The sequence below is a fragment of the Spizellomyces punctatus genome (assembly GCF_000182565.1).
Source record: "Spizellomyces punctatus DAOM BR117 chromosome Unknown supercont1.6, whole genome shotgun sequence".
Classification (NCBI taxonomy): domain Eukaryota; kingdom Fungi; phylum Chytridiomycota; class Chytridiomycetes; order Spizellomycetales; family Spizellomycetaceae; genus Spizellomyces; species Spizellomyces punctatus.
Genome location: NW_015971542.1, coordinates 1,099,135 through 1,121,058, shown reverse-complemented (window position 1 = coordinate 1,121,058; position 21,924 = coordinate 1,099,135). Strand labels below are relative to the sequence as shown.

At 46.0% G+C, this 21,924-nt stretch overlaps 10 protein-coding genes across 11 annotated transcripts; 5 read left to right on the top strand and 5 right to left on the bottom strand.

The window, feature by feature from the left end:
* The first annotated feature begins 100 nt into the window (after positions 1–100).
* SPPG_04162 (actin-related protein 2) lies at positions 101–2,000 on the top strand. The gene is made up of 7 exons (XM_016752410.1): positions 101–346; positions 482–881; positions 947–1,169; positions 1,238–1,301; positions 1,365–1,467; positions 1,538–1,713; positions 1,781–2,000. Exons 1-7 carry the CDS (start codon positions 305–307, stop codon positions 1,952–1,954), a joined length of 1,182 nt encoding a protein of 393 aa, XP_016609110.1. The 5' UTR covers positions 101–304; the 3' UTR covers positions 1,955–2,000.
* SPPG_04161 (uncharacterized protein) lies at positions 1,501–3,253 on the bottom strand. The gene is made up of 3 exons (XM_016752409.1): positions 3,074–3,253; positions 2,469–2,989; positions 1,501–2,391 (listed from the first exon to the last, which is right to left on the bottom strand). The coding sequence occupies exons 1-3, from the start codon at positions 3,210–3,212 to the stop codon at positions 2,116–2,118; spliced, it is 936 nt and encodes a 311-aa protein (XP_016609109.1). The 5' UTR covers positions 3,213–3,253; the 3' UTR covers positions 1,501–2,115.
* A 125-nt stretch (positions 3,254–3,378) lies between these two features.
* Positions 3,379–4,685, top strand: SPPG_04160 (ATP synthase F1, delta subunit). The gene is made up of 4 exons (XM_016752408.1): positions 3,379–3,510; positions 3,598–3,990; positions 4,170–4,262; positions 4,320–4,685. Exons 1-4 carry the CDS (start codon positions 3,457–3,459, stop codon positions 4,431–4,433), a joined length of 654 nt encoding a protein of 217 aa, XP_016609108.1. The 5' UTR covers positions 3,379–3,456; the 3' UTR covers positions 4,434–4,685.
* SPPG_04159 (uncharacterized protein) lies at positions 4,619–5,825 on the bottom strand. Its single transcript, XM_016752407.1, has 3 exons — positions 5,731–5,825; positions 5,571–5,670; positions 4,619–5,512 (listed from the first exon to the last, which is right to left on the bottom strand). The coding sequence occupies exons 1-3, from the start codon at positions 5,756–5,758 to the stop codon at positions 4,726–4,728; spliced, it is 915 nt and encodes a 304-aa protein (XP_016609107.1). The 5' UTR covers positions 5,759–5,825; the 3' UTR covers positions 4,619–4,725.
* Positions 5,826–5,901: 76 nt separating this feature from the next.
* On the top strand, positions 5,902–7,256 carry SPPG_04158 (uncharacterized protein). Its single transcript, XM_016752406.1, has 2 exons — positions 5,902–6,087; positions 6,158–7,256. Exons 1-2 carry the CDS (start codon positions 5,914–5,916, stop codon positions 7,169–7,171), a joined length of 1,188 nt encoding a protein of 395 aa, XP_016609106.1. The 5' UTR covers positions 5,902–5,913; the 3' UTR covers positions 7,172–7,256.
* Positions 7,257–7,305: 49 nt separating this feature from the next.
* SPPG_04157 (proteasome core particle subunit beta 6) lies at positions 7,306–8,529 on the bottom strand. Its single transcript, XM_016752405.1, has 6 exons — positions 8,412–8,529; positions 8,236–8,343; positions 8,083–8,164; positions 7,895–8,024; positions 7,715–7,821; positions 7,306–7,654 (listed from the first exon to the last, which is right to left on the bottom strand). The coding sequence occupies exons 1-6, from the start codon at positions 8,486–8,488 to the stop codon at positions 7,472–7,474; spliced, it is 687 nt and encodes a 228-aa protein (XP_016609105.1). The 5' UTR covers positions 8,489–8,529; the 3' UTR covers positions 7,306–7,471.
* A 2,359-nt stretch (positions 8,530–10,888) lies between these two features.
* Positions 10,889–11,993, top strand: SPPG_04156 (ribosomal protein L16). The gene has a single exon (XM_016752404.1). It carries the CDS (start codon positions 11,005–11,007, stop codon positions 11,647–11,649), a length of 645 nt encoding a protein of 214 aa, XP_016609104.1. The 5' UTR covers positions 10,889–11,004; the 3' UTR covers positions 11,650–11,993.
* Positions 11,994–12,203: 210 nt separating this feature from the next.
* Positions 12,204–15,477, bottom strand: SPPG_04155. Of its 2 annotated transcripts, XM_016752403.1 has the most exons (10): positions 15,178–15,477; positions 14,678–15,124; positions 13,883–14,608; positions 13,651–13,711; positions 13,475–13,581; positions 13,372–13,417; positions 13,056–13,229; positions 12,928–12,990; positions 12,783–12,851; positions 12,204–12,706 (listed from the first exon to the last, which is right to left on the bottom strand). In XM_016752403.1, exons 1-10 carry the CDS (start codon positions 15,364–15,366, stop codon positions 12,408–12,410), a joined length of 2,181 nt encoding a protein of 726 aa, XP_016609103.1. In that variant the 5' UTR covers positions 15,367–15,477; the 3' UTR covers positions 12,204–12,407. The 2 variants fall into 2 exon arrangements, with proteins under 2 accessions (XP_016609103.1, XP_016609102.1); XM_016752402.1 differs by having other exon boundaries at positions 12,783–12,990.
* Positions 15,478–18,482: 3,005 nt separating this feature from the next.
* SPPG_04154 (uncharacterized protein) lies at positions 18,483–21,313 on the top strand. Its single transcript, XM_016752401.1, has 6 exons — positions 18,483–18,815; positions 18,888–19,089; positions 19,172–19,329; positions 19,388–19,814; positions 19,912–19,965; positions 20,028–21,313. The coding sequence occupies exons 1-6, from the start codon at positions 18,552–18,554 to the stop codon at positions 20,960–20,962; spliced, it is 2,040 nt and encodes a 679-aa protein (XP_016609101.1). The 5' UTR covers positions 18,483–18,551; the 3' UTR covers positions 20,963–21,313.
* On the bottom strand, positions 20,960–21,881 carry SPPG_04153 (uncharacterized protein). Its single transcript, XM_016752400.1, has 2 exons — positions 21,325–21,881; positions 20,960–21,270 (listed from the first exon to the last, which is right to left on the bottom strand). Exons 1-2 carry the CDS (start codon positions 21,834–21,836, stop codon positions 21,123–21,125), a joined length of 660 nt encoding a protein of 219 aa, XP_016609100.1. The 5' UTR covers positions 21,837–21,881; the 3' UTR covers positions 20,960–21,122.
* Between the last annotated feature and the right edge of the window lie 43 nt (positions 21,882–21,924).

The window sequence follows — 21,924 nt, the reverse complement described above, 5'->3', positions numbered from 1 at the left end:
TTTCACGTCCCCATGGTTTCCCTAAATAACACAGTGGCTGTGCCAGTTTAGAATGGCACAGTGATAGGATGTCGTGGCGTTCCGCGCATGATGGCGTGCCAAGCGCCTTGACTGTTAGCCATCGCCATCACAACAGGCAGCAGGCCATCTATCTGGACTCCACAGTGTAACCCAGCCTCGTCCAGCCCTTTATCTTAGTTTGCAATCTTCTTGTGAGGTGTTGTGATTGTGAAGGAAGCCAGCAGAGAGCAGAGACATCCGTTTCACTAGCAGACCCACACCTTCTCCTGATCGTCTATTAACCATGGCCACGAGAGAAATCGTCGTCTGCGATAACGGGACTGGGGTAAGCAGGGGCCTCTTATCCAATTCTTGATACATTTACGGCATTCCCTTGGGTGGTGCCACGCCTACTGGCGCTTCTTTCATTGTTGTGACGCGTCAATCAAGTCAACACCTCCTTACGCTTTCTTCTCTACAGTTTGTCAAATGCGGTTTTGCTGGTGCCAATTTTCCTGAAGCAATATTCCCGGCTGTAATTGGACGTCCCATTATTCGGTCGGAAGAAGCTATTGGAGATGTTCAGTTGAAAGATATCATGGTTGGGGATGAGGCAGCTGCTGTGAGAAGCATGCTCCAAATGGCGTATCCAATGGAGAACGGCATTGTACGAAACTGGGACGATATGCTTCATCTGTGGGACTACACATTTCAAGAAAAATTGAAGATTACCAATTACGCTGACCATAAAATAATGTTGACTGAACCGGCAATGAATCCAAAGCGCAATCGGGAAAGGATGTGTGAAACGATGTTTGAACACTATGGCTTCAATGGAGTGTATGTTGCGATTCAGGCCGTATTGACCCTCTACGCTCAAGGTATGAATGCTTTAACCCTGATGCATCTCTTCCAGATTACATATATTTAACTGTGGCTTTATCAGGAATGCAAACCGGAGTTGTAGTAGACTCTGGTGATGGTGTGACGCACATTGTACCTGTGTATGACGGATACGCACTTCCTCACTTGATCCGCCGTTTGGACGTTGCTGGTCGCGACATCACACGGTATCTCATCAAGCTTTTGCTCTTGCGCGGTTATGCTTTCAACCGAACGGCCGATTTTGAAACTGTCCGTACGCTGAAAGAGAAGCTTTGTTACGTTGGGTATGCTATTGTTATTCCATTTCGCGTGGTACGTGGAACCCCAGCTCACTGTGTACTATCTATCGCAGATATGACCTAGATTTAGAACAACGATTAGCCAATGATACAACTGTTTTGGTAGAGCAGTATACGGTAGGTGATCTGCGAGTTGAGAATAGGAGTCATGCGAATCATTTACAAGTTCACGCATCATAGCTACCGGACGGTCGCGTGATCAAAGTTGGTGCAGAGCGTTTCCAAGCTCCCGAGGCTCTCTTTTCACCACATCTCGTAGATGTTGAATCCCCTGGAGTTGCAGGTATATTGAGAAAATGACTCGTGGAATGAGTGGAGGCACTGCATTAATTGCATTATTGATTGTGATACAGAGCTCCTATTCAACACTATCCAATCAGCTGACATTGATATCCGCCCTGAACTCTTCAAGCAAATTGTACTATCTGGCGGAACCTCTATGTACCCTGGTCTTCCCAGTCGCATGGAAAAGGAGCTAAAGCAGCTATACTTGGAGCGAGTCTTGAAGGGAGACACATCCCGGTTGAGTGTAAGTTTCTGTTGCGTTCAACTAGCACAATTTTCGCAACCCATGATAACCGTTTTTGTCGTAACAGAAATTCAAGATAAAGGTCGCAGACCCACCGAATCGTAAACACGCCGTTTTCTTGGGTGGTGCCGTGTTGGCAGGTATTATGCAGAACAGAGAGGCGTTCTGGGTATCGAAGCAAGAGTGGCAGGAACAGGGTGTACGGGCCTTGGATAAGTTTGGTCCTCGAGGAACCATGTGAACTACCTTCATGGAGTGCGTGTGAATAGATGATATCTGCAAATGGATTCTAGCCCGATCACGCGTGATGACGCGTGAACAGGGATTCGATTTGCATATCGTTGTCGAGGCATTCCATCTTTGCACAGGGATGAAAGCAAAAGACATTTCGAGTATGCCCAATCATGTGCTAGCCGTCTTTGCAGCTTGCTGCATTTTGAGAAGGGTAATCGTTTCATAATCATCATCTGCATCACCAGCTGCAAATCCAGTAAATCCGAATCCAAATTCAGATCCAGCTGATTTGGTTTCTTCGGATGTGGTGCCCGTTTGTGTTGTGCCCTTCTCAGATGGCGGATCCAAATCTAGACTCTTAAGAATGGATGGCTCCTCACCAGCGGCCCAAACTACCTGAAGATTGCGGAAATTTGGAGATGCTTGATCCTTCATGACGGACCTCTAACAATTAAAAAACAAAGCGATGAGTCCAGGGACGGCGCCAAACAAAAGTGCAAATGCGCGAATATGGTACATACCGCATCCAGTAAAGAGTCAAAAATGACCATGGCCGTTCCCTTTCCCTTACTGGACATTATAACAGACTCTACTTTTCCGTACTTTCCAAAAACCATCTCCAAATCTTCTTTGGTAAAATCCGCATACTTCTTTTTCCACTTGACTTTGAGCGTACAGTCCATGACACTGGCCCCTTCTCGCACTTTTCGCAAATTTGCTTCATGTTTCGCAGCGTCCACTTTTGCCGTAAACATTTGTCTCCGTTGCTCCTCAGCTGCATGTACTTTCCGTTGTCCTTCCTCCCTTAATCGATCAATCTCATTTTTACGCTGCACGGCCGCCATAAAGGCCGTATCTTTGGCGCGTTTCGCTGCTTGTTCGCGGTCATTGAGATCTTGACGCGCTTTGCGGAGGTGAGAGTCCATTTGCTCTAGTTTTCGTTTCTGGGCGATGCGGGATTTGTGGAGGGTGTCGTAGGCGGATTTTTTGGTTGGATCGGCGAGAGTATCGGATGCGAGGGTAAGGAGATGAAACATTTCCGCTGTGTTTGTTTGAACATGTCAAATGATGACATTGTTAGCAGTTGAATAACTAAAGTTATCATGTGCTCACCAATTAACAATACCTGCTTGCTCATTATCTGCGCCGACCTTGTCGGGATGATACTTTAAGGCATTCTTTCGATATGCCTTCTTTATCTCCTGAGCGGTCGCTTCATATGTTACACCCAAAAGGGCGTAATAGTCGTGCTCTGAAGATGCCATGGTCAAGGGATAAAATCTAACTTCTATGCAAGAAGCCCAAAACCATCTTGGCCTTATGCAAAGACTCAACCAGCTGCGCGCAGTCATTTGTCTCGTGACACCACGTGACAGTTGGAGAATATCCATGGCAACGAGGACGGCCCGACGTCTTCCACATTGGAGGGTCTTGGAGAAGGGAAGGGCCCATTTAGCAGGACGAAACGCGATAGGTTCGCAACATTTCCTTTGTCGTAATCTGCACATCATGAACGTATTCAGGAGATCTGCGGCTCTGGTCAAGAGTGCGCCGTTGAGCCAGGTAGGTTGAGATGATGGTTCTAACGGTTTATGATGGGGCATGACAAGAAAAACCGAGGGTTAACCGTTCATCACTTTTTGCCTACAGGCTGTCCGTGCCTACGCCAGTGCCCCCGCCTCGTCTCAAATCCCGTTGGCTCTCCACGGTATCGAAGGTCGCTATGCCACAGCTCTCTACTCTGCCGCCCAAAAGAAGGGTGCACTGGAATCCGTCGAAAGCGAGCTCGTCAAACTCAAGGCCACTTTGGACAAGGACCCCAAGACAAAGACATTGTTGGAATCGCCTCTTGTGGACAAGAAGGCCAAGAAGAGCATTGTGCAGAGTCTTGTCCAAGGCCGTGTGTCGGAGATTACTCGCAACTTTTTTGACTTGTTGGCTGAGAATGGTCGTTTGGACCAGACCAGCAAGATTTTGGGGGCTTTTGAGCAGTTGATGGCTGCGTACCGTCGCGAGGTTCCAGTTACCGTTATCTCTGCAAAGGTGGGTTGGAATGAATACTAGGTGGGGTGGGAAGACATAATGAGAGGAGGGTTGAAAGGATCGAAGCCAACGCTCCCAGTTGGCTGGCCTGCTCAATGTGAAATGACATGGATCCTACAGAAACGGACGGGCAAAGAGATGAAACACCGTTACTAATCGATATCTGACCCTCGAAACAGGAATTGGACGCCAAGACCTCGCGCCAACTTCAAGGCATCTTGCAAAAGAGCAACCTCCTCGACAAGGACGCCAAATTGATCCTCACGAACAAGGTAAATGCTTTGTGTTTTCGTTTTTTAGAACGATGCCAGTCTAACATGTGTCTTTAGGTCGACCCCAACATCTTGGGTGGTCTCGTCATTGACTTTGGAGACAAGACCATTGACCTGTCCGTCTCGTCCAAGATCAGCAAGCTCAACCGGCTCTTGACCGAAGCCATCTAAACATGTCCTACCACTAGCCAAACCCACAAAAGAGAGAAAAAAAATATTTCAAAAAACACTCATGTCTTTGCCATATCATGTGGTTTCATACCGGAACGTATTGGGTGATTTGGATTACTTTTTTTTTCTTTGTTGTTGACAAATGGTGTGAGGAGAAGAACAGAAAATACCGAACCAACCCCCTCCTAATTAGATATATGTTTTTAAAAACAAAAGAGATGATGCGCGAGCCATGTTGCAACCTCATATATATTTGATTAGATGTCTTTTTTTGAATTTCCCAAGAGAGAGTTCAGGTGTGTTCAAACTGGTCCGCCATGCGCTTTAACTGTCTCCGAGAGCGAAGTTCAATATGGAGGGCCAATGGGGGCTTGTTTTCAGTGTCTGTGGAGGTCGTGGTTCGTTTGGAAGGGTTTTGAGACGTATTTTTATGGTCTTTGGACTCTGGTTTTGATGGTCGGGGTCGATCTGCTGGTACTGTCTGGGGTTTTAACATGTTTTGATGGCGGCGTGGTCTGGTGTTTGTATCTTCTACAAGAATGGGCGGTGGATGTTCGACGGGCTTCTTGACAGATCCTTTCGGTCGTCCTCGTGATCTGGTAATGGGTTCCTCTATTGTAGTCCTGGGTGAGATATGCTCAGGCTTCTTCGTAGTCCCTTTCGGTCGCCCTCGTAATCTGCTATTCGATTCCTCTATTGTCGTCTCGGGTGAGATATGTTCGGGTTTCTTTGTAGTCCCGGGTGAGATATGTTCAGTTTTCTTTGTAGTCCCGGCTGAGATATGCTCAGGATTCTTCGTAGCCCCTTTCGGTCGTCCTCGTAGTCTGACATCCGATTTCTCACACGGTACACTAATCTCACATTGTTGAACCCCGTTTCGTGGTTTCTTTTCTCCCGTCTTGAGTGTCAACGTCTCCAATGAACACCCACCCGTAAACGTCGATTTCAATACCGGACGAGTTTGATCAAGATATTTACGATATGCATCGCATGTTTGTGATAGTGCGAGTTGGGGGAGTGCTCTTCTGTATCCTCCTCCTGCAAACCGATTACAAAGGGGGCATTTCCGTGCGCAGGATCTAAAATGAGAGGAGTTACAGGGTTGTGTAGACGAGAGAGGTGGAGGAAAGTACGTACTGAAGAGTATGTTCTAGACATTCTTTACAGAAAATGTGGGGGCATTGGGGGAGTTTGACTGGGTTGGTGTAAATGTCGGAGCATATGGCGCATGTGAGGACTAAGAGGATGGTTAGTGTCGACTGCTTTTTTGTGTTAGATGTAAAGTGTGGATACGTACGGTCTTCTTGAAATGGAGAGGATGACATGATGATAATAGAAAAACAAAAAAGTGAAATGTAAATGGCTGATGCAGTAGATGATGCTCAAAAGTCTATAAAACGCGTAGAGGGGGGGATGCTTACAATACCCTGTCGGACATGAATTCGGACACCCCGTCATCGTTTTTACATCTTTTTGACCAATGTTGCTTCACATTTGTGTTGCGGTCATTAGCACATGTCTTGGCGTTTACTATTACTATTATCATACCCTTTTTGATTGGGATGCAACTTACTGGGATGTGGACACACCATTGTTTCCATCAGGATACAATTACTGCCAAGCAGCGTATCCATCGCCGTCTGTATACAACAAAGTAGGTGAAACTCAAAATCACTAACGATCACCAAAACCGAAAAACAACATTTTAAATATAGGCGTGATAGGTCCCACCACCATGGACATTACACCAACTCTACATCATAACCCGACACGGCGACCGCGCACCCTCTACACACATCCCAACAGAAATATGGACAACATGTCCTCAACCATCTGACAACCTCACCTTACCATCATCAATCCTCCCAAACGCCCGACCCATACTCCGGACACTACCAGAAACGCATCTATGGAATGGAACGTGTATGACGGGGCAATTATCTGTGCGGGGTATACACCAAATGCACACACTCGGGAAAGTATTTGCGGATATTTATGGTGAATGGCCTGTGATGGCGCGGAGTACGGACGTATGGAGGACAATTCAAGGTGCCCAGGCGTTTTTAACTGGGTTGGTACCAAAAGGGGATGCGATTCCTTTGTATATTTATCCTAAAGCGGTGGATACGTTATCCTTGTCGCTGGTGTGTCCGCGGGTAGTGGAGGTTTACAAGGCGGCGAGGAGGACGAGGGAATATAAATTGTATCAGGAGAGGGCGGAGAGGGTTGCAAAGGGGTTATCGAATGAAATGGGTGTAGAATACAGGGATTTGGAGAGATGGTTTGATATTGTTCAATGTAGGAGTTGTTGGGGAAAGGAAAAGTTGGGTGTCGAAGAGGAGGTGGTGCGACTGGCGTATTGGTGGTTACGGTTTGAATATAATGCCACACGGACGGTTGAGCTTGGGCTTCGGGTTGGGCCATTGTTGGATGAACTCGTGCAGACTATGGAGGAAGGTAAAAAAGAACTGTACTATTATTCTGCCCATGATACCACTATTTCGGGGGTTTTGAGTGTGTTGGGTTTTGAGCCGGTTTTGTGGCCTCCTTATGCTTCTCATCTTGTATTTGAAGTCTGGACACGCGGGGAGGGTGAAAAGGGGGTAAAGGTACTGTACAATGGACAAGTGGTAGACTTGGGGTGTGGTGAGATGGGGTTGTGTGGATGGCAGGCATTTTTAGGGTTGATAGAAAAGTTTTTGGTGGTGGACTTGAAAAAGGAGTGTAGGCCAGTGTGAGATGTGTGGCAAGAGGTAGATGGTGAGAAGCGGATGTGGTTGATAGATGTTGTTTAAAATGGATGTACGACCCATACATATGGCATGCATTTTTGAGCAAAAGTCAAACGCACCAAATGGACAGCCGGCCCTTGTGGCTAAACAAAGGACGCATAGCGCTAGCTTTGAAGTCCTATTTGCATGGTGATACATGATTCGCGATTCTCCTCGCATGATCTATACGTTCAAGGGGAGAAGATAAAGCCAGGCACTTAAAAAACACACAGGCACACACAGGCATACACAGAAAAAACTTTTTCATTAATCCTTTTTCAACTCAAACTTTTCCTTGGTAATTCCCTCCTTGGTCACCACAAACAACTCCAAATAATCGCCCGTATAAATATCCCGTTCCGTGGCGGACGTGAAAGCATCTTTAGTGATTTTAAGCACTTGAGGGATCGTGAGAGATGTGGCATTGGCCAATTGATGCTTAAAGCCAATCTAGAAATAAAATACATGAGGGAAAACCAACGACAAACAAAAGTGTCGTACGAACGATACCTGGTTATCCAAAAACGGTTGAATTAAATGTCCAGCAGACCCAGAGCAATTCCATTTATGTTTTTCATAGTTTCCCACGGGATCGTAGCTGTATACCGCTCCATGTCCTATATACACCAGTATATTTAGAACTTTAGATTTTCACCAACCGCACGCAAAGGCAAAAAAGGAACAACATACCTTCTTCATCCAAACCCCCCAACGTATTCCACACATAATAGGGGAAAAACCGTTTATGATATAAAATAGTTGACAGCATTTGCGCGAGTGCTCCACACGACATTTCCTTTTCATGTTGGTGCCTGTACCACTGTACCCACATTACCAAATCACTCAGCATACTCTAGTTTTTTTCCGGCAGTACACACCTCTAACCGCTGCTCAAGCCTCTTCATCAACGTCACGGCATCAGCGTACATACCCCCCGTAGCAAGCACAGCTCCATTCGACCTCGAATAAAATGTCAATAACGCGTAACCGAAAGAACAAGCAATCTCGCACTTTATCGAATTGTAACTTACAATTGAAACACTTTGGGTGCGTACCGGGTATTAATGTTATACCCCTCACTCTGGCGCGTATCACCGGCAATCACACAGAAATCATCTCCTGCAATCGCCAACGTCGTCCTACGGGCCCCAAGCAATCATTATTCCGTCTTTTTTCGTGTAGGGATGGGCGTGAATGTTTACGTTACCCTCCGTTATCGGTGTAAGGCGAGAACCGGTGTTCAACGGGTGCTTGGACGGGACAGGATGTTGCGTGGGATAGCATAATGAAAATGTTTAAAGACAACACAAGATGATGGCTAGTCCAAACGAAAGCGTTGAAATGGAAAGGCAGTTTATGACACGCGTTCGGATTCACGTGGGCATTCGAATGTGGGTAGTTTTGGTTGAAATCAGCGACTGAGTGTGATAGTGTTCCATTGCATGCTTTGGATAGTGTGCAGGTTATATGCCTATATGCTATTGGAAGCACTTGTAAGTTTCTATTTTCACTACATGCAGCAAGTATTTTCAAACCACCACGATGAGAGATATGAATCCGTACGTTTTTTCCAGTATGTGTCCTTACCCCAAACATGTAATTGAACAGAATACTTTACAAGAGTGGATCTCAATCGAATAATAAAAACAATGATTCAAGGTATTGTTTTAATGGTGAGCATGTATTTAATATACAAGCTGGCTGCAAACTAGCTACGATCACATTGTGCTTTTAGTATCTAGTGGGCAGAATCCCAGAGAATGTACTTGACTATACAAAAAGTGTTTCTACATTCACTACCTAACAGTTCAACTTGTATTTTACAAACGTCTTTGTACTTGAACTACACAACATACAAAACCGGGGAGCACTTTAGAAACATCGAAAAGCAGCAGGTCTGCAACAGTCTTGCATCGTAGGTGGAGCATTGATGCACTTTGTTACCCCCATCAAGGCACCATCCGTACAGCATAATCTAGTGGTTCCTTGAAGAGTTTTACCAGCCTCGCTTAGACAGGCGCAGTTGGCGGCATTCGCGATCGTAGCAGAAAGGGCAAAGATGATAACGGCAAGGAGTTTGACCATGGTGATTTTGTTATAATCGTTTTTTTTTTGCGTTTGGTTGGTTGAGATCTGATTTGTAAATGATTTGCGAGATGATTTCGTTGCTGAGGTGACCCTTTATATATTGGGATGGTATACCACATGCTATCCTGAGCCGCTTACATTTACAAGAAGGGTATCCCGACCTCAAAGCAGAGAATCTGACTGGCTCGGACCTTCTGTATTTGGTGGGTGTAGTAGTGTGAATTTGAAAAATATGGTTAAGGGTTTCGTTTTAGGGTTTCGTGTAAGAGTTAGCGAGCGAGTTGGAACGGTTGGGGACATGGATTCGCTAAAACCGTCGCCAAAACCCTCGTTATGGATTAACGTAACGAATTAAAGAATTAGTTGGAGTATCAAGTGTTGAACCGGGGCATGGCAATGCAAAAGAACACTGAAAAATACAAACAATCCGTTTTTCTAGTTTAAGTTTAGCATGAACAGCCAATATTCCGAGGTTGGGGGGATATGACATATCAAGCGTTCGATCATGGAAGAGTGACAGTTTAAAGATACTTATCGGCAGGTTTTAGCTAATGCGTGCAAGGGTCCTCGGAATCCCTAAAAGGAGGGGGTTTTCTGTTAGATAGGTTGGGGTAGAAGCAAAAAAGAATCTTTTAAAGGTGAACCCGAGTAGGAGTTGGGGATGCGGGCGTTACGGCGTTGGGTTGATCAGTCCATGCTGTGCGTGATTTCCTAAAGTTTGTTGGTCAGAGTTTACCCCATTTTCCAAACAGCATAGCCAAATTGTGGAAATCTCCGTTCAAGATATGACCAGTCTTCTTTTGGATACAGGCGAAAATTGACAAGACATTTGACGATTATATAGCGGGACAAGCGCAACGAACAATAACTGCTTAAAAAATCAGACAACTTGTTATAAAGATGTTGAAAAAGAACGAATATCACTCCTGGGAGCTTGTATATTATGTCCCTTCCCGATATACCGAAACATATGGCACCAGTTTAGAGTTCCTCCACCACCCAGAGTTCTTGACTAGGGACAACCAGGCTGTAGCGCTTTTTGTTATTTTATGGGGTCGTCGTGGAATTATTTGTTGATGGAACAATGTCAACAATGGGAACAGGAACGGGAGGAGCAAAAAAAAAAACATTTCACTATTAGTTTTTTACATTCTCGGTCTTTTACGTTTGCAAAAAAGTATTCTTTGACAACAATCAACCTTTATAATTCCATACAAAAAGAACAAAAGCAGAACTTACAACGGGGTCGACAAAAACATTCTTGCATTGTATCGGGTGTGCCCTACCAACAACAACAAGTATCTTTGGGCATGAAAACCACCCTCACAGACAAGTTTCTAATTCACTTTTGCAAGAGATGATCACGCATATTCGATACAGGTTGCATTTGGTGGTGTTTGCGAATGGTAGTGCTAAGGCCAAAGACAATAAACTATTAAAATGTTTGACCCATTTTTTTATTTGTAGACTGTCCGTTGGATACATGTGTAAGATGATACATGTACGATGACCTGTCCCTCTTTGTACCTACATGATAGCTGATACACTCCGACCATCCATCTACGCTGACACCATCCGATTACGTGATACGATCATGTGAGAGTCATGTGTTTAGATCACGTTGGGATTTTCTATGAAGATGGAGAATTTCGGAATTGACGAAAACTGTAAAGGCATCTTACTGAATTGGGTGTGAATTTCAGCAATTGGAAATGTCCATTTTATCATCCCTCCGTCCACAATGGACCACCCGCATCTTTCAAACCCCCATCCTAAAACCCTACCACCCGCAAGCACCCACCCCAATATCCTCATTCCTGATCCCAATCCGGCACGCGGTAGCCAATTTCCGTCCTCGGCGGTTAAAATACAAGAAATCGCATAAAGGCTTTTACCCCACGCATACGGGGGGGTCACTACGTGGCACGACGGTTTATTACGGGGAGTATGGGTTACAAGCATTAGAAGGAGGTCGATTGAGTGATGTTCAACTGGATAGTGCGAGAACGGGTATGAGGAGGGTATTGAAGGGTGAGAAGGGGGGAAAATTCTTTTTGAGGTGTTTTCCGGATCGGCCTGTTACGTCCAAAGGAGCTGAGACTCGTATGGGGAAAGGAAAAGGAGCGGTGGATTACTTTGCGACGTGGGTCGCTGAAGGAAGGGTTGTACTCGAAGTCAAGGGTGTAAGAAAGGAGGTTGCGGATAAAGCGTTAAGAGTTGCTGCTGCTGCGTTGCCGATTCGGACTCGAGTTGTGGGTGTGACGGAACGGGTTCCGCCTAGGGTTTTACCGTTTTTTGTTCGACGGCGGTTGAGGGATATCGAGTTTGAAGGGTTTGATGAGAAGGTCAAGGCATAAAACAATGGATGGGCCGAATGTTGTGTGTTTTTATAATAGATGATATTTTGCATACCACTATTCCAAAAACCCCGTATGGAGAGAAAAAGGAAAATGAGCACATGCATTTTTGCGACATGGGTTATCAAAAGGTTCGAGTTTGTACTCGACAAGTCACAGATGTGAGAAGCAAAAGTTCCGACCTAGGTGTTTTACACGTTTTTTTTGTTGGACGGCGGTTGAGGGATATCGAAAGTTTGAAGGGGTTTGATGAGAAGGTGAAAGTGTAACGAATGATAGGTGAATGTTTAAAGATTCTTTTTGAGAGGATTAAACAAAATCCAGATATCGCTTTTTGTTCCATACTGCATTGACCGATACCGAGGGCGTTATGAACCATTCTCTTTTTACGGTTTTTGCTCTTTCTGAGAACAGAGTGAATTTACAATGATAGAGTATGATCTTTCATCCAAATGAAAACATAAAGTAAAACACAAAATCATTGGGTACATGGTCGTTCCCAAAAAATGCTAGAGTTTTGAAAAATGTGTGTATGCGATGGACTCGTCGTCGTCGTTCAAAATACGCTTACCACTCAAAAACTCTAGAGATGCTCGCTTGATACGCAAGATGTTCACTTTGCCATTTTACAAAACCTGCAAAATATTCAGAAACACACAAGTCCATCAAAATCACACAAAAGCACACACCTCTATTCCCCCACAAAAAAAAACCCCCCCACACACAAAAAACAAAAAAAAAAAAAGTATATATGAATTTCAACAAGTATCCCCATCAAAAACCCACTCAACCTGCACCAAAACCCCTTCAACAACCGCATTACACCAAGACATATTCATAAGTTCAGATCCCATACTCGCCATATTATCGGGTGGGCGTAACAGGGTAGGTCCAAACACAATGGCCAAATTGGCGGGTTCCATTTTATTGGTATGGGAGTGGGAGGAGACGCGGGAGAGGTGTCGAAAGAGGTATTCGAGGGTGGTGTAGTTTGGGAGGGGGAGGGATTGGATGAGGGTTTTTAGGTCGCAGAGGCGGGTGTCGTAGTCTGGTTGTTCTGTAAAATGAAAAGGGGGGAGGTAAGAGTTTAAAAAGGGGGAGAGAGGGGGAAGAGTGGAGGGAAGGGTACGCACTGGCAGCTTGTATAAACTTTTCGTAAAACGCAAATGGTATAACGGGTTCTTGTAATTCCCTCAAGTACACTAAAAAAACCCAAAAAAAGCATTAAACAAAACACATTTACTCATGCAACCCAAAAGCGAAAAAACGAGCACTCACATTTTAAAACACTCGCAACAACATTAATATCCAACCCCTCATCCGATAAATCCACCGATTCCTCTACAAAAAAATAAAAAAAATATCAACAATGGACCTAATGACACAAGTCAAAAGACAAATCTCACTTGAATTAAATCCAACTCGAATCTTTTGCACCGTGCTCGCGTTGCCACTTAGGCGGTATATGCCTTGTGATTCGAGGCCGCGGCGGTCTACTTGGGTGATGCAGGCGGTGATGACGGGGGGAATGGGAGTTGTTGGGGTTGTTTGGGTTGCGAGGTTGCCGCCGAATACTTGGTCTTTTTGTGCGTGCGTGTGTGTGTGTGTATGTGTGTGTGTGTGTGTGTGTGCACGTACGCAGATACAAAAACAAAACCCAAACCCACAAAAAAATAAGCAAAAAAATAACAACTACACCCGCATCACCAAAAACGACCATACCTTCATCCCTAATAATCCCCTTCTCCTTCAACTTATCCACACTCGGCTAAAAGACACTCTGGTTACTCATAACCCCTCATCCAAAACACAATGCAACACATACCCGCTTGAACAAGAACGCCCCCAATTTGGACTTTACGTTACTTTTTCCGGAATCTTCGTCCGGGCGGCTGGTGGTTGGGCGGCGGGACCGTGGTTTGGCTACATCATCTGGATGATACGAAACGAAAGCACTTTATAAAGAGTACGAGTAACGAGGGTTTTATGTGAGGTTCGTACCTTGTTTTCCGGAATCGGATTCGTCCCTTGCAGCAAAGAGTTTGGACGTGGCGTTTTCGTACTAAATAAAAGACAGAGGGCACTTTTTGCGTAAGAACGTGGCCAAGGGCGTTACACGTATTGAGAAATGCCACAGGCTAGGGATCGTCCCAAAAACAACCAGCGATACTCTCCCGTGCAAGCAAGACACTCTAAAATGCGAAATGGAAAACAAATTTCCGCACATGCTCACCTCACTTGGAGTCGACCTCTCCCGACTCGCCTCCCGAATCGCATCCATCCACTCCCACACCTCCGAGTCTTTGGCAGGCTGAACCAAGAATCCCCCCTCATCACAAACAAGTGAAAACGCATGCTTGCGTTTCGTATGTTGTCGCCCAACGGCATCCAACTGTACACTCGATAACCGTAGTACACGCGAGGGTTTACGTTTGGATTTGGCGGATGGGTACAAGATGAGGAATCCGACGGTTAGGATGGCAAATGTGGTGGTCCATGTGCCTTTTGGGGGGGACTTTTGTTTGAGGGAGATGTAGCCTTCGCGGCGAATGATTTCGGGGGGAACGGTTGTGATGGGTGTGTCGGGCTCGTCGGGTTCATCGAGAAAGAGGGGGGGTGGGGGTGGAGGTGGCGGAGGGACAACGTTCCAGAGTTCGTCTTGGTTAGAGTTTGATATCGGTGACAAGGGTGTCTCTTCTTGTGATTGTCCATGTGCAGAGCCCGATCTAGACGACGACGACAAGGGTGTCGACTCTGGATGCGAGCCCGATGCGGTCGTTGCCTCGTGGAATTCCTGCAGTCCGTGCGAGCCGTGCAATCCATTTCCCTCCCCATATGTGTTTTGGACACCCGACGACGGTGACGACACGGGTGTGTCCACCTCCCTTGCACCACTCCCACTCTCCATTTTCTGTGGCGGCAGCGTAAGCAAACTCCCCGTCAAGGAATGAATAGAGGTCTACAAGATGGACGCGTGTCATGAAAACGCAGTCACTCTTGTGTATGCAAAAAAAAAGGAACAACGTACATCACTCACGGGCCCAGCATCAAACTCGTCAATGACGCGCGCCAGGTCTGATAGCAAGTCGCTTGTCCCTGCATCCTTTTCCGTGGGCGCTTCTCCATGAGCGCTGCGATCAGCGCCACTTGCATTAAAGCCGTCCGTGGACGTTACGGGCCCCTCTTGTCCCCAAGCACTCGTACTCGCACTCGTCCGACCACTCCCACTCGCACTCCCATTCCCAGTAGACCAGGCGGTTTCGCCTGTATGTGCATTCCAGAAATACGTTTGACCGTCTGGCTGCGCGACGCTCTTCCAGTCCTTTTCGTGTGTCGCGTGTGTGTTTGCGCCATCGTGGGGATGCCCGGGAGGATGAGCATGAGCGGGCAGAGGGGGTATGACCTTGTCGTCCTCGAATGGATTTTCCTTGTCAGCGCCTTGCGCAAACGCAGCAGCCGCAGCAGGCGAGCGTTCCTAGAAAGAACAAATGAGTGAATGAATATGAGAATGCAAGAGTAATTCCATACCTGAATAAAGGGAATCAACTCTACTCTATTGGCAGGAAAGAAACCCGTCTTTCCATTGATACTCCCCTCATACCAGTCACTATTACACAACTCTATAATATCAATATAATCACCCACACATAAATCCAGTTCATTGTCCTCTATAGCAGAATAGTCCCAGAGTGCGCGTGCCTTGAGTGGTTTGTCCATGTGCGGAAGGGAGAAGGGAGAATGCGTAATGCGGTAGCAAGTGTGTTTGTGAGAATAATAATCCAACTATTGAGTGTGTGTGAGAATACCAATGATGATGATGATGATGGTGAGAAACAAGAAGAAGAAGCGCGTATAAAGAAACGCCTCACAAATAATATAAATGATTGTTATTATCCCCTCTCTCTTGTTCCATAAACATATCACACTCCATCCACATACACATACACAGAGAGAGAGAGAGAGAGAGAGAGAGAGAATAATATAGAATAATGCATGCATTTATAAAGGAATATTCTCTCTCATATACACACTAATTGATTGAATACAAAAGAGAGAGAGAGAATATCCAACACACACAAACGCTAGTTGATTCAAGACTAGAGAGAGAGAGAGAGAGAGAACAAGTAATTCACACACACACACACACACACAAGTAAAGGGGAATTCTCTCTCATCTACACACACACACACACTCTCACATATACACTCATTACAATTGACATTTGTCTTTTCTATTGGGATATTCACACACACACACACACACACACACAAGTGGAATTTCTATACATTCAGAATGCTATTGGGAGGGAATAATCTATTTGTTATACATTCTACACACATACACACACATGCACACACTCCATCTACATGGACATTTGGTTTAATGCATAGTGCGCATGAACAAGAGTACTAAGCACTCCATTGCTGAGTTTAACGTCATCTGATCTCACATGTCTTTCATTCCACACAGTCACCCACAAACATTCTGAAACACATAACCCACAGTCTGTAAACAACAATGATATTCTCACTATAAATACCAAATCACTCCTTAGTCAATTGTCAAGGTCCTTCGGGGCCCTCTGACATCAATTAAAATTGGAATCGATACAGAGAAGATTAGCATGGCCCCTGCGCAAGGATGACACGCTAGAACTGAGTGGATGCCCCTACGGGGGCTAAGTCTTTTGTCTCTTGGATATTGTCACGTGATTGGATGGGAGGGAGTGGGGTAGAGACAGCGAAAGTAATGGACAGATTGCCAATGAAAACCATGTGGAATGAGTGAGAGTGGATTAGATCACTTTCTGCGAACCCCGGTCTGGACAATACATGCAATACTCTTCATACTATTGACTGTTTCCTGTACAAATGTGACTTTTTTCCTCCCATGCACCCAAGTTCCTTGCCCCCTTTACACATCTTGAGCCAATTGATAAACCCTCACTCTGTCTTAGTGCCGCTTTTTTGCCTGCGCTTATTCCTCCTTGCTACCTTTCTCCTTCAATGCCCATTGCCCGGTCGAAATTGGCTTGATTTTTGGCACCTTGTTCGTCAGTTATCCGTTCAAGTATCCGGTCCAGCAGTGGCTTCCAGATTTCAAAGTTGTACCACACAACTCGTCTGACTGGTTTCTCATGCGTCTGATCAATGTCTTGAACGAGGGCGCAGACCGGATACCATTTGGCTTCGCCTTTAGCCTCTGAATATTCGACCAAAAGAAGAGCACCGCTCTGCCCATGCTGTGTCACCTCTTTCGTTAAAACAGAGCTTCCTTGAGCGATGGGCTCCAGGGACAGTTTGGACTCTTTGATTTCGAGTCCTTATCCTCGTAAGCAAAATGGAGTGGAGTAAAAATGCTCTCTTTATTGATTCGTAGGCAGCCGGTTCCGATATCTTCAGAGCTTCTCGATCGTGCAGAGAGACCGCTTGTATTGCTCTTTGGTCACGTACTTGGGTTCTGCCGGTTTGGAACCCGGGAAAAGGTCATGCACCGCGGTACGATCACCCTCCAGGTGGTGCTCCGCTCACTGTTCTAATCGCTTAACCTTTTTGCTTTGAGGATTGCGACTTCCTCTTTTAGTTCGACAATTTCAGCTTCCATTATGCGCTTTTCACAGTGCTACAGTAGAACAAGAGGAGCTGTGTTTAGTGCCTCGCTTCAGACAAGGTTATGAACCCCAAATACACCTACATTGGCACCTTTCAGTATGCTTTTAGAAATATCTTGTTCTCGCAACTAGCCGAGTGATGGACGGAAAATCGCCAAACCCGCCGCTATTTATGCGGAAACAGGTGGTGACCCATCGCTATCTGCGATATACATAACGACCGTGACGTCAGGCTGCGCATCTCCCTTCTTTTAATGCGCGCTACTCCTGTAGAAGATGCCTTTCCTTGTTGTCAGCAAAGTGTTCCAAGGTTGGTTTGGAGCATATTCCTGGGCCATCATCAGAGCACGATCATGGTCACGTGACGAACGAATGCACCCAACAAGCAAACAAGAAGATGAACAGTGAGTGCCAGTTGCTGCAAAAGAGCGGGGACTATGAAAGTAGACCGAGTGCAAAAGGACTATGCAGGCACACTGGAAGGATAGAGTGCCGACGGAATGGGCTACAAAAATGGACTACATTTGCAATGAATTAGGGTCACCGGGACCCCAAAACGAATAGGGTGTGTGAATGTTTGGAAATCAGGCAGTAAGGTTGCAACTGAGACATCATTGCCAATAACCGGAATACTCTGGAGAAACATGAAACTCAGATTACACACAGACATGGACGAATCCATAAACTACCGTATAGAACAGCATTCTGAAAGGAACGGAGTTTGCATTACGTAATGATCCGACAAACGTCCCTCTGCTGTCTGTGGACACTACACAGGAACACTAGATATGGCGGTTGCCACTAGACATCCCTTCAAAATCGGACTGCACCAGAGAGGTCTGCGAAGAAAGTTCTCGACTATCGTTACAAGAAGCCTTGAGATGAAGATGATGTTGTTATTCAGAATTATTTCGCTTAAAAGTGAATGGGTTTGCAATGGGCAGCCATGCAAGCCTCCGCAGTGCGCATGAATCTCCGCTATGCTGCAAAAGGACGAGATAAAAAAAGGAAAGACAACTAACCACCGCACACACCTTCAACAGCCAACAGCTTTCTACGTCCTCGCCGCATTATAAACTTTTGTTAAAGCCACGAACCGCCCATGTATTCAATCATTGTTTATCCCATCTTTTAATACCCGTAGAATGTGACTATTCATAGAAACACCAGTATAATGCACATCCTCACTGCGCGCTTCTATGGGTTGCGTTTTCAACTTATTGTAACGCACATACGACAGAGATTTGAGAAAAAAGACGAGCTCAAATACTAAAGAGAAAGCAAGTCGTCATGTCGACTCCAACAATCACGACACCGCCAGCAGCGGTCGTCCTCCGAATTTCACTTCCATCCCACGACTGGCAAAAAGCCATCAAAGCTAACCTAAAAGACATGGTCTGGTCCATCAAGAAGCAGATTATAGAAAAAATGGCATCGACGGTGGACGAGGCTTTGAATTTTGGATTGTATTTGCCGGCGGATGTCAAGAGTGGGAAGCAGGGAAAGTTTTTGGATGAGAAACGGGAGCTAGGGACGTATGTTAGTGAATCAAATGTGAGTTTGAAGGTTTCTCTCTTTCCTATATGGAACGGTGCTATGAATGCTGAACTCTTTTGCGGTTGGTAGACCTTTTTGGAATTTATACCCAAACATCGCATACTGGCTTCGTCTGCGACTGCAGATTCGGATGCAGGAGGGGGATCCCCATCGTTAAACAGCAAGAAAAAGCAGAAAAAGTTTGTAGAGGATGTCCAGAAAGGCAGTGTGGATAAAGTCAAGGAAAAGGGAGTAAAGGGCTTTGACCCAAACTTTTGGACCGAGGCTGGAGGTATGTACAAACGTTCACATGAATACCGTTACGTTCTGTATTGTTTTCTTTATCTTGAATAAATGCTAACTATGACGGTTAGATACACCCCTCACCATTGCCGTCATGAACAATGACAAGGACATGATTTCCACACTCATTGAAAACGGTGCATTGCTGGATTACCGTATCGGGAAACGAGACGGGTGGAAAACACCATTACATGTTGCCGCTCAGAATAACAAGATTACTGCTTTACAGGTATGACATCCATGTACGTATGTTTGTTTGGATCATTCGATGCTCACATGAGTGTTAGACGTTAATCGGCTATGGAGCATGGGTCAATTGTCCCGATGCACAAAACCTCACACCCCTTTACTACGCTGCAGTGGGAGGACACCACGAATGCGTCCTGCGTCTCCTCATCGCACGAGCCGATACGGATATCTACGATGAAACCGGTAAAGGACCGCTCCATATTGCGTGTTTCAATAACCACGAGGCTATTGCGTCGCTTCTCATTGACCATGGGGCAAATCTCAACACTGTGAATGCGGTTGGGAATACGCCGCTTCATGTTGCTGCGACGCGGAATGCTAAAGAGTGTGCAAAGTGGTTGGTCATGAGGGGGTGTGAAAGGGAACGGACAAATAAGAGTGGACAGACGCCGTTGCAGTTGGCTAGTATGAGTGGAAATGTGGATATCGCAGAGTTGATTAAAAAGTTTACAAATGATATGATTGGTATGTTTTCGTTGTTTTGTTCTGACTTTTACCTCTCCCCCCAAATATTAGTTGTTGGTAGTGTGATTGATCGGATTTCCATTGTCATTTTCATTAGTTCCGCCTCCTCCGAAACCGCTCCCCGTTGAAGATGGGTTGTCTCCACTACCAGGCAAGTGTAGCTTCATCACCATCACCATAGACCTCCAGGAGATCTCACACTATTCACAATAGGCACCAACAACCGCCGCGACACATTCATGTTTGCCCCCCACCTCCGCTCAGCATCCGCAGAGGTCGATCGTCGAATTTCCTACTTTGGCACACCATTAAGCTCCGGTACGCCCGAACCACACATGATAAAGTCCCCGTCCAGTGCATCGATAGCAACTTCAGCATCTGGGTCGACGAAACGGGAGTCTGCGGCAGCCCCGTCAAGGAAGAGAGCAACCGCAAGGTTGAATCGGATTCGAAAAGTGGGGAGTGCAGGGATTCCTCCGCCGCCCAGTACGCCCAAACCTGGGATTTCAAAAACGGTGGATACGGTATTGATTGGGCAGGCACAAGGGGTTGAGAACCCAAAAGAAGCGGAATCGACTCCTTTGGCAGTTAGTACACCCCCCGCGACACCTCCCCCCTCGCAAACATCAACGCCGGACATTAAAGAATCCAAACCGAGTTCAACAACTCATTCCTCTGCAGGGGGCAGCGCAGCCGCGTCCCCCATTCCCAGTCGACCCATGCCACGGATGGGACCCAGCGGCGCCCGATCACCGCTTATTTCTCTCTTCCCTCCCCCCTCGTTACCCCCACCCCCTCATCTCATGCTCCAATCCGGTCAAACCGATCGGCCAACAGCCACCCCACCCAAACCAACACCACCCCCCATCGTCACCCCCCTCCCAAAAGAAACGCTCCAAATCCCTCAAACACCCTCAACGCAAACACCGCGTACACCCACCAAATCCGAAACGCAGCATATAATCAATATGCTTCGACAGGCTATGGAATCGGGTGAAGAAGGGCAGCTGGAAGTGGATTTGGAGACGCTTTTGGAGAGTTATACGGCTTTGGAGGTTGCGCTTGAGGATGCTCATCGGAGGTTGGTGGCTGCTGAGGAGGAGATCAAGAGTTTGCGAGCTGCAAAAACGGATGGGGTACAGGTTTAGCAAAAGAACCTCCAAAAAAAAAATACATATTCGGGCATGTTTGGTTTTTGTTTTGATAGCCAGTGTGTGCGTTTTCGCTTCTTTTTTTGTTTTTAAACAACTTTTCAACATGTTGTGGATTCGTTTTCAAACTATATACAGTGCCCATCAAGAAGCAAGCTCAACACGGCTGTTTAGCATTCCTCCCATTCAACCCCACCATAATCGTTACATTTCCACAAGTGACTTTATACAACTGGTCCACAGGACCTCCGCTTTCGTCCCATTGTTTGGTACACTGATTAGATACCAAAGGAGGGTCCCGATAACTGTATAGAGTTTAGAGAAAGGAATAAACATTGAACTTGTTGACTTTTGCGTACCTTGTTTTGCGCTTGTCGGCGGCTTTGGGTATATCCTGTTTTGATTGTGTTGATCGTTTGCGAAGGGTATCGGCCTCAAGCTCATTTGAGCGTTGGGCTACTTTTGAACGTGTAGGGTAATCATTGGGACGGGTTGATTGGGATTCACGGTCTTTGGTTCTCAACCTTGTCCGAGTCCGCTCAGAGTATTTAGCGTCTCTATCGTCATCTGTATCGGTTTCCAAATTCCGTTTCGTTGTTTTACGTTTCGTTTTGACTTCCCAACCCGCTACAGGAACCGCCGTGCCATCTTTTGTGATTTCGACTAGACATTCAGCGGGACGGGGGAGCGGGACGTCTGCAAGGGATTTTCGACGGGCTTCTTCAATTTGTTTTTGGAGGTGGTAATCAACGAGTTCGTCGTCGGGTTGTTTGTGGGATTTTTTGCGGGGGCGGCGAAATGTGCATGTGTTGCAGGTTGTTGTGTCGAGGGGGTTGAGGGTTTCGCACTGGGTGCATGTCCAGGTGGACATTTTTAGAACGGAATTTTGAACAGTTGACTTTTTGTGGAGGTGTGCTTTTGAACACTTGACACGTGCTGTGCATTCGCGTTGAGGTTTT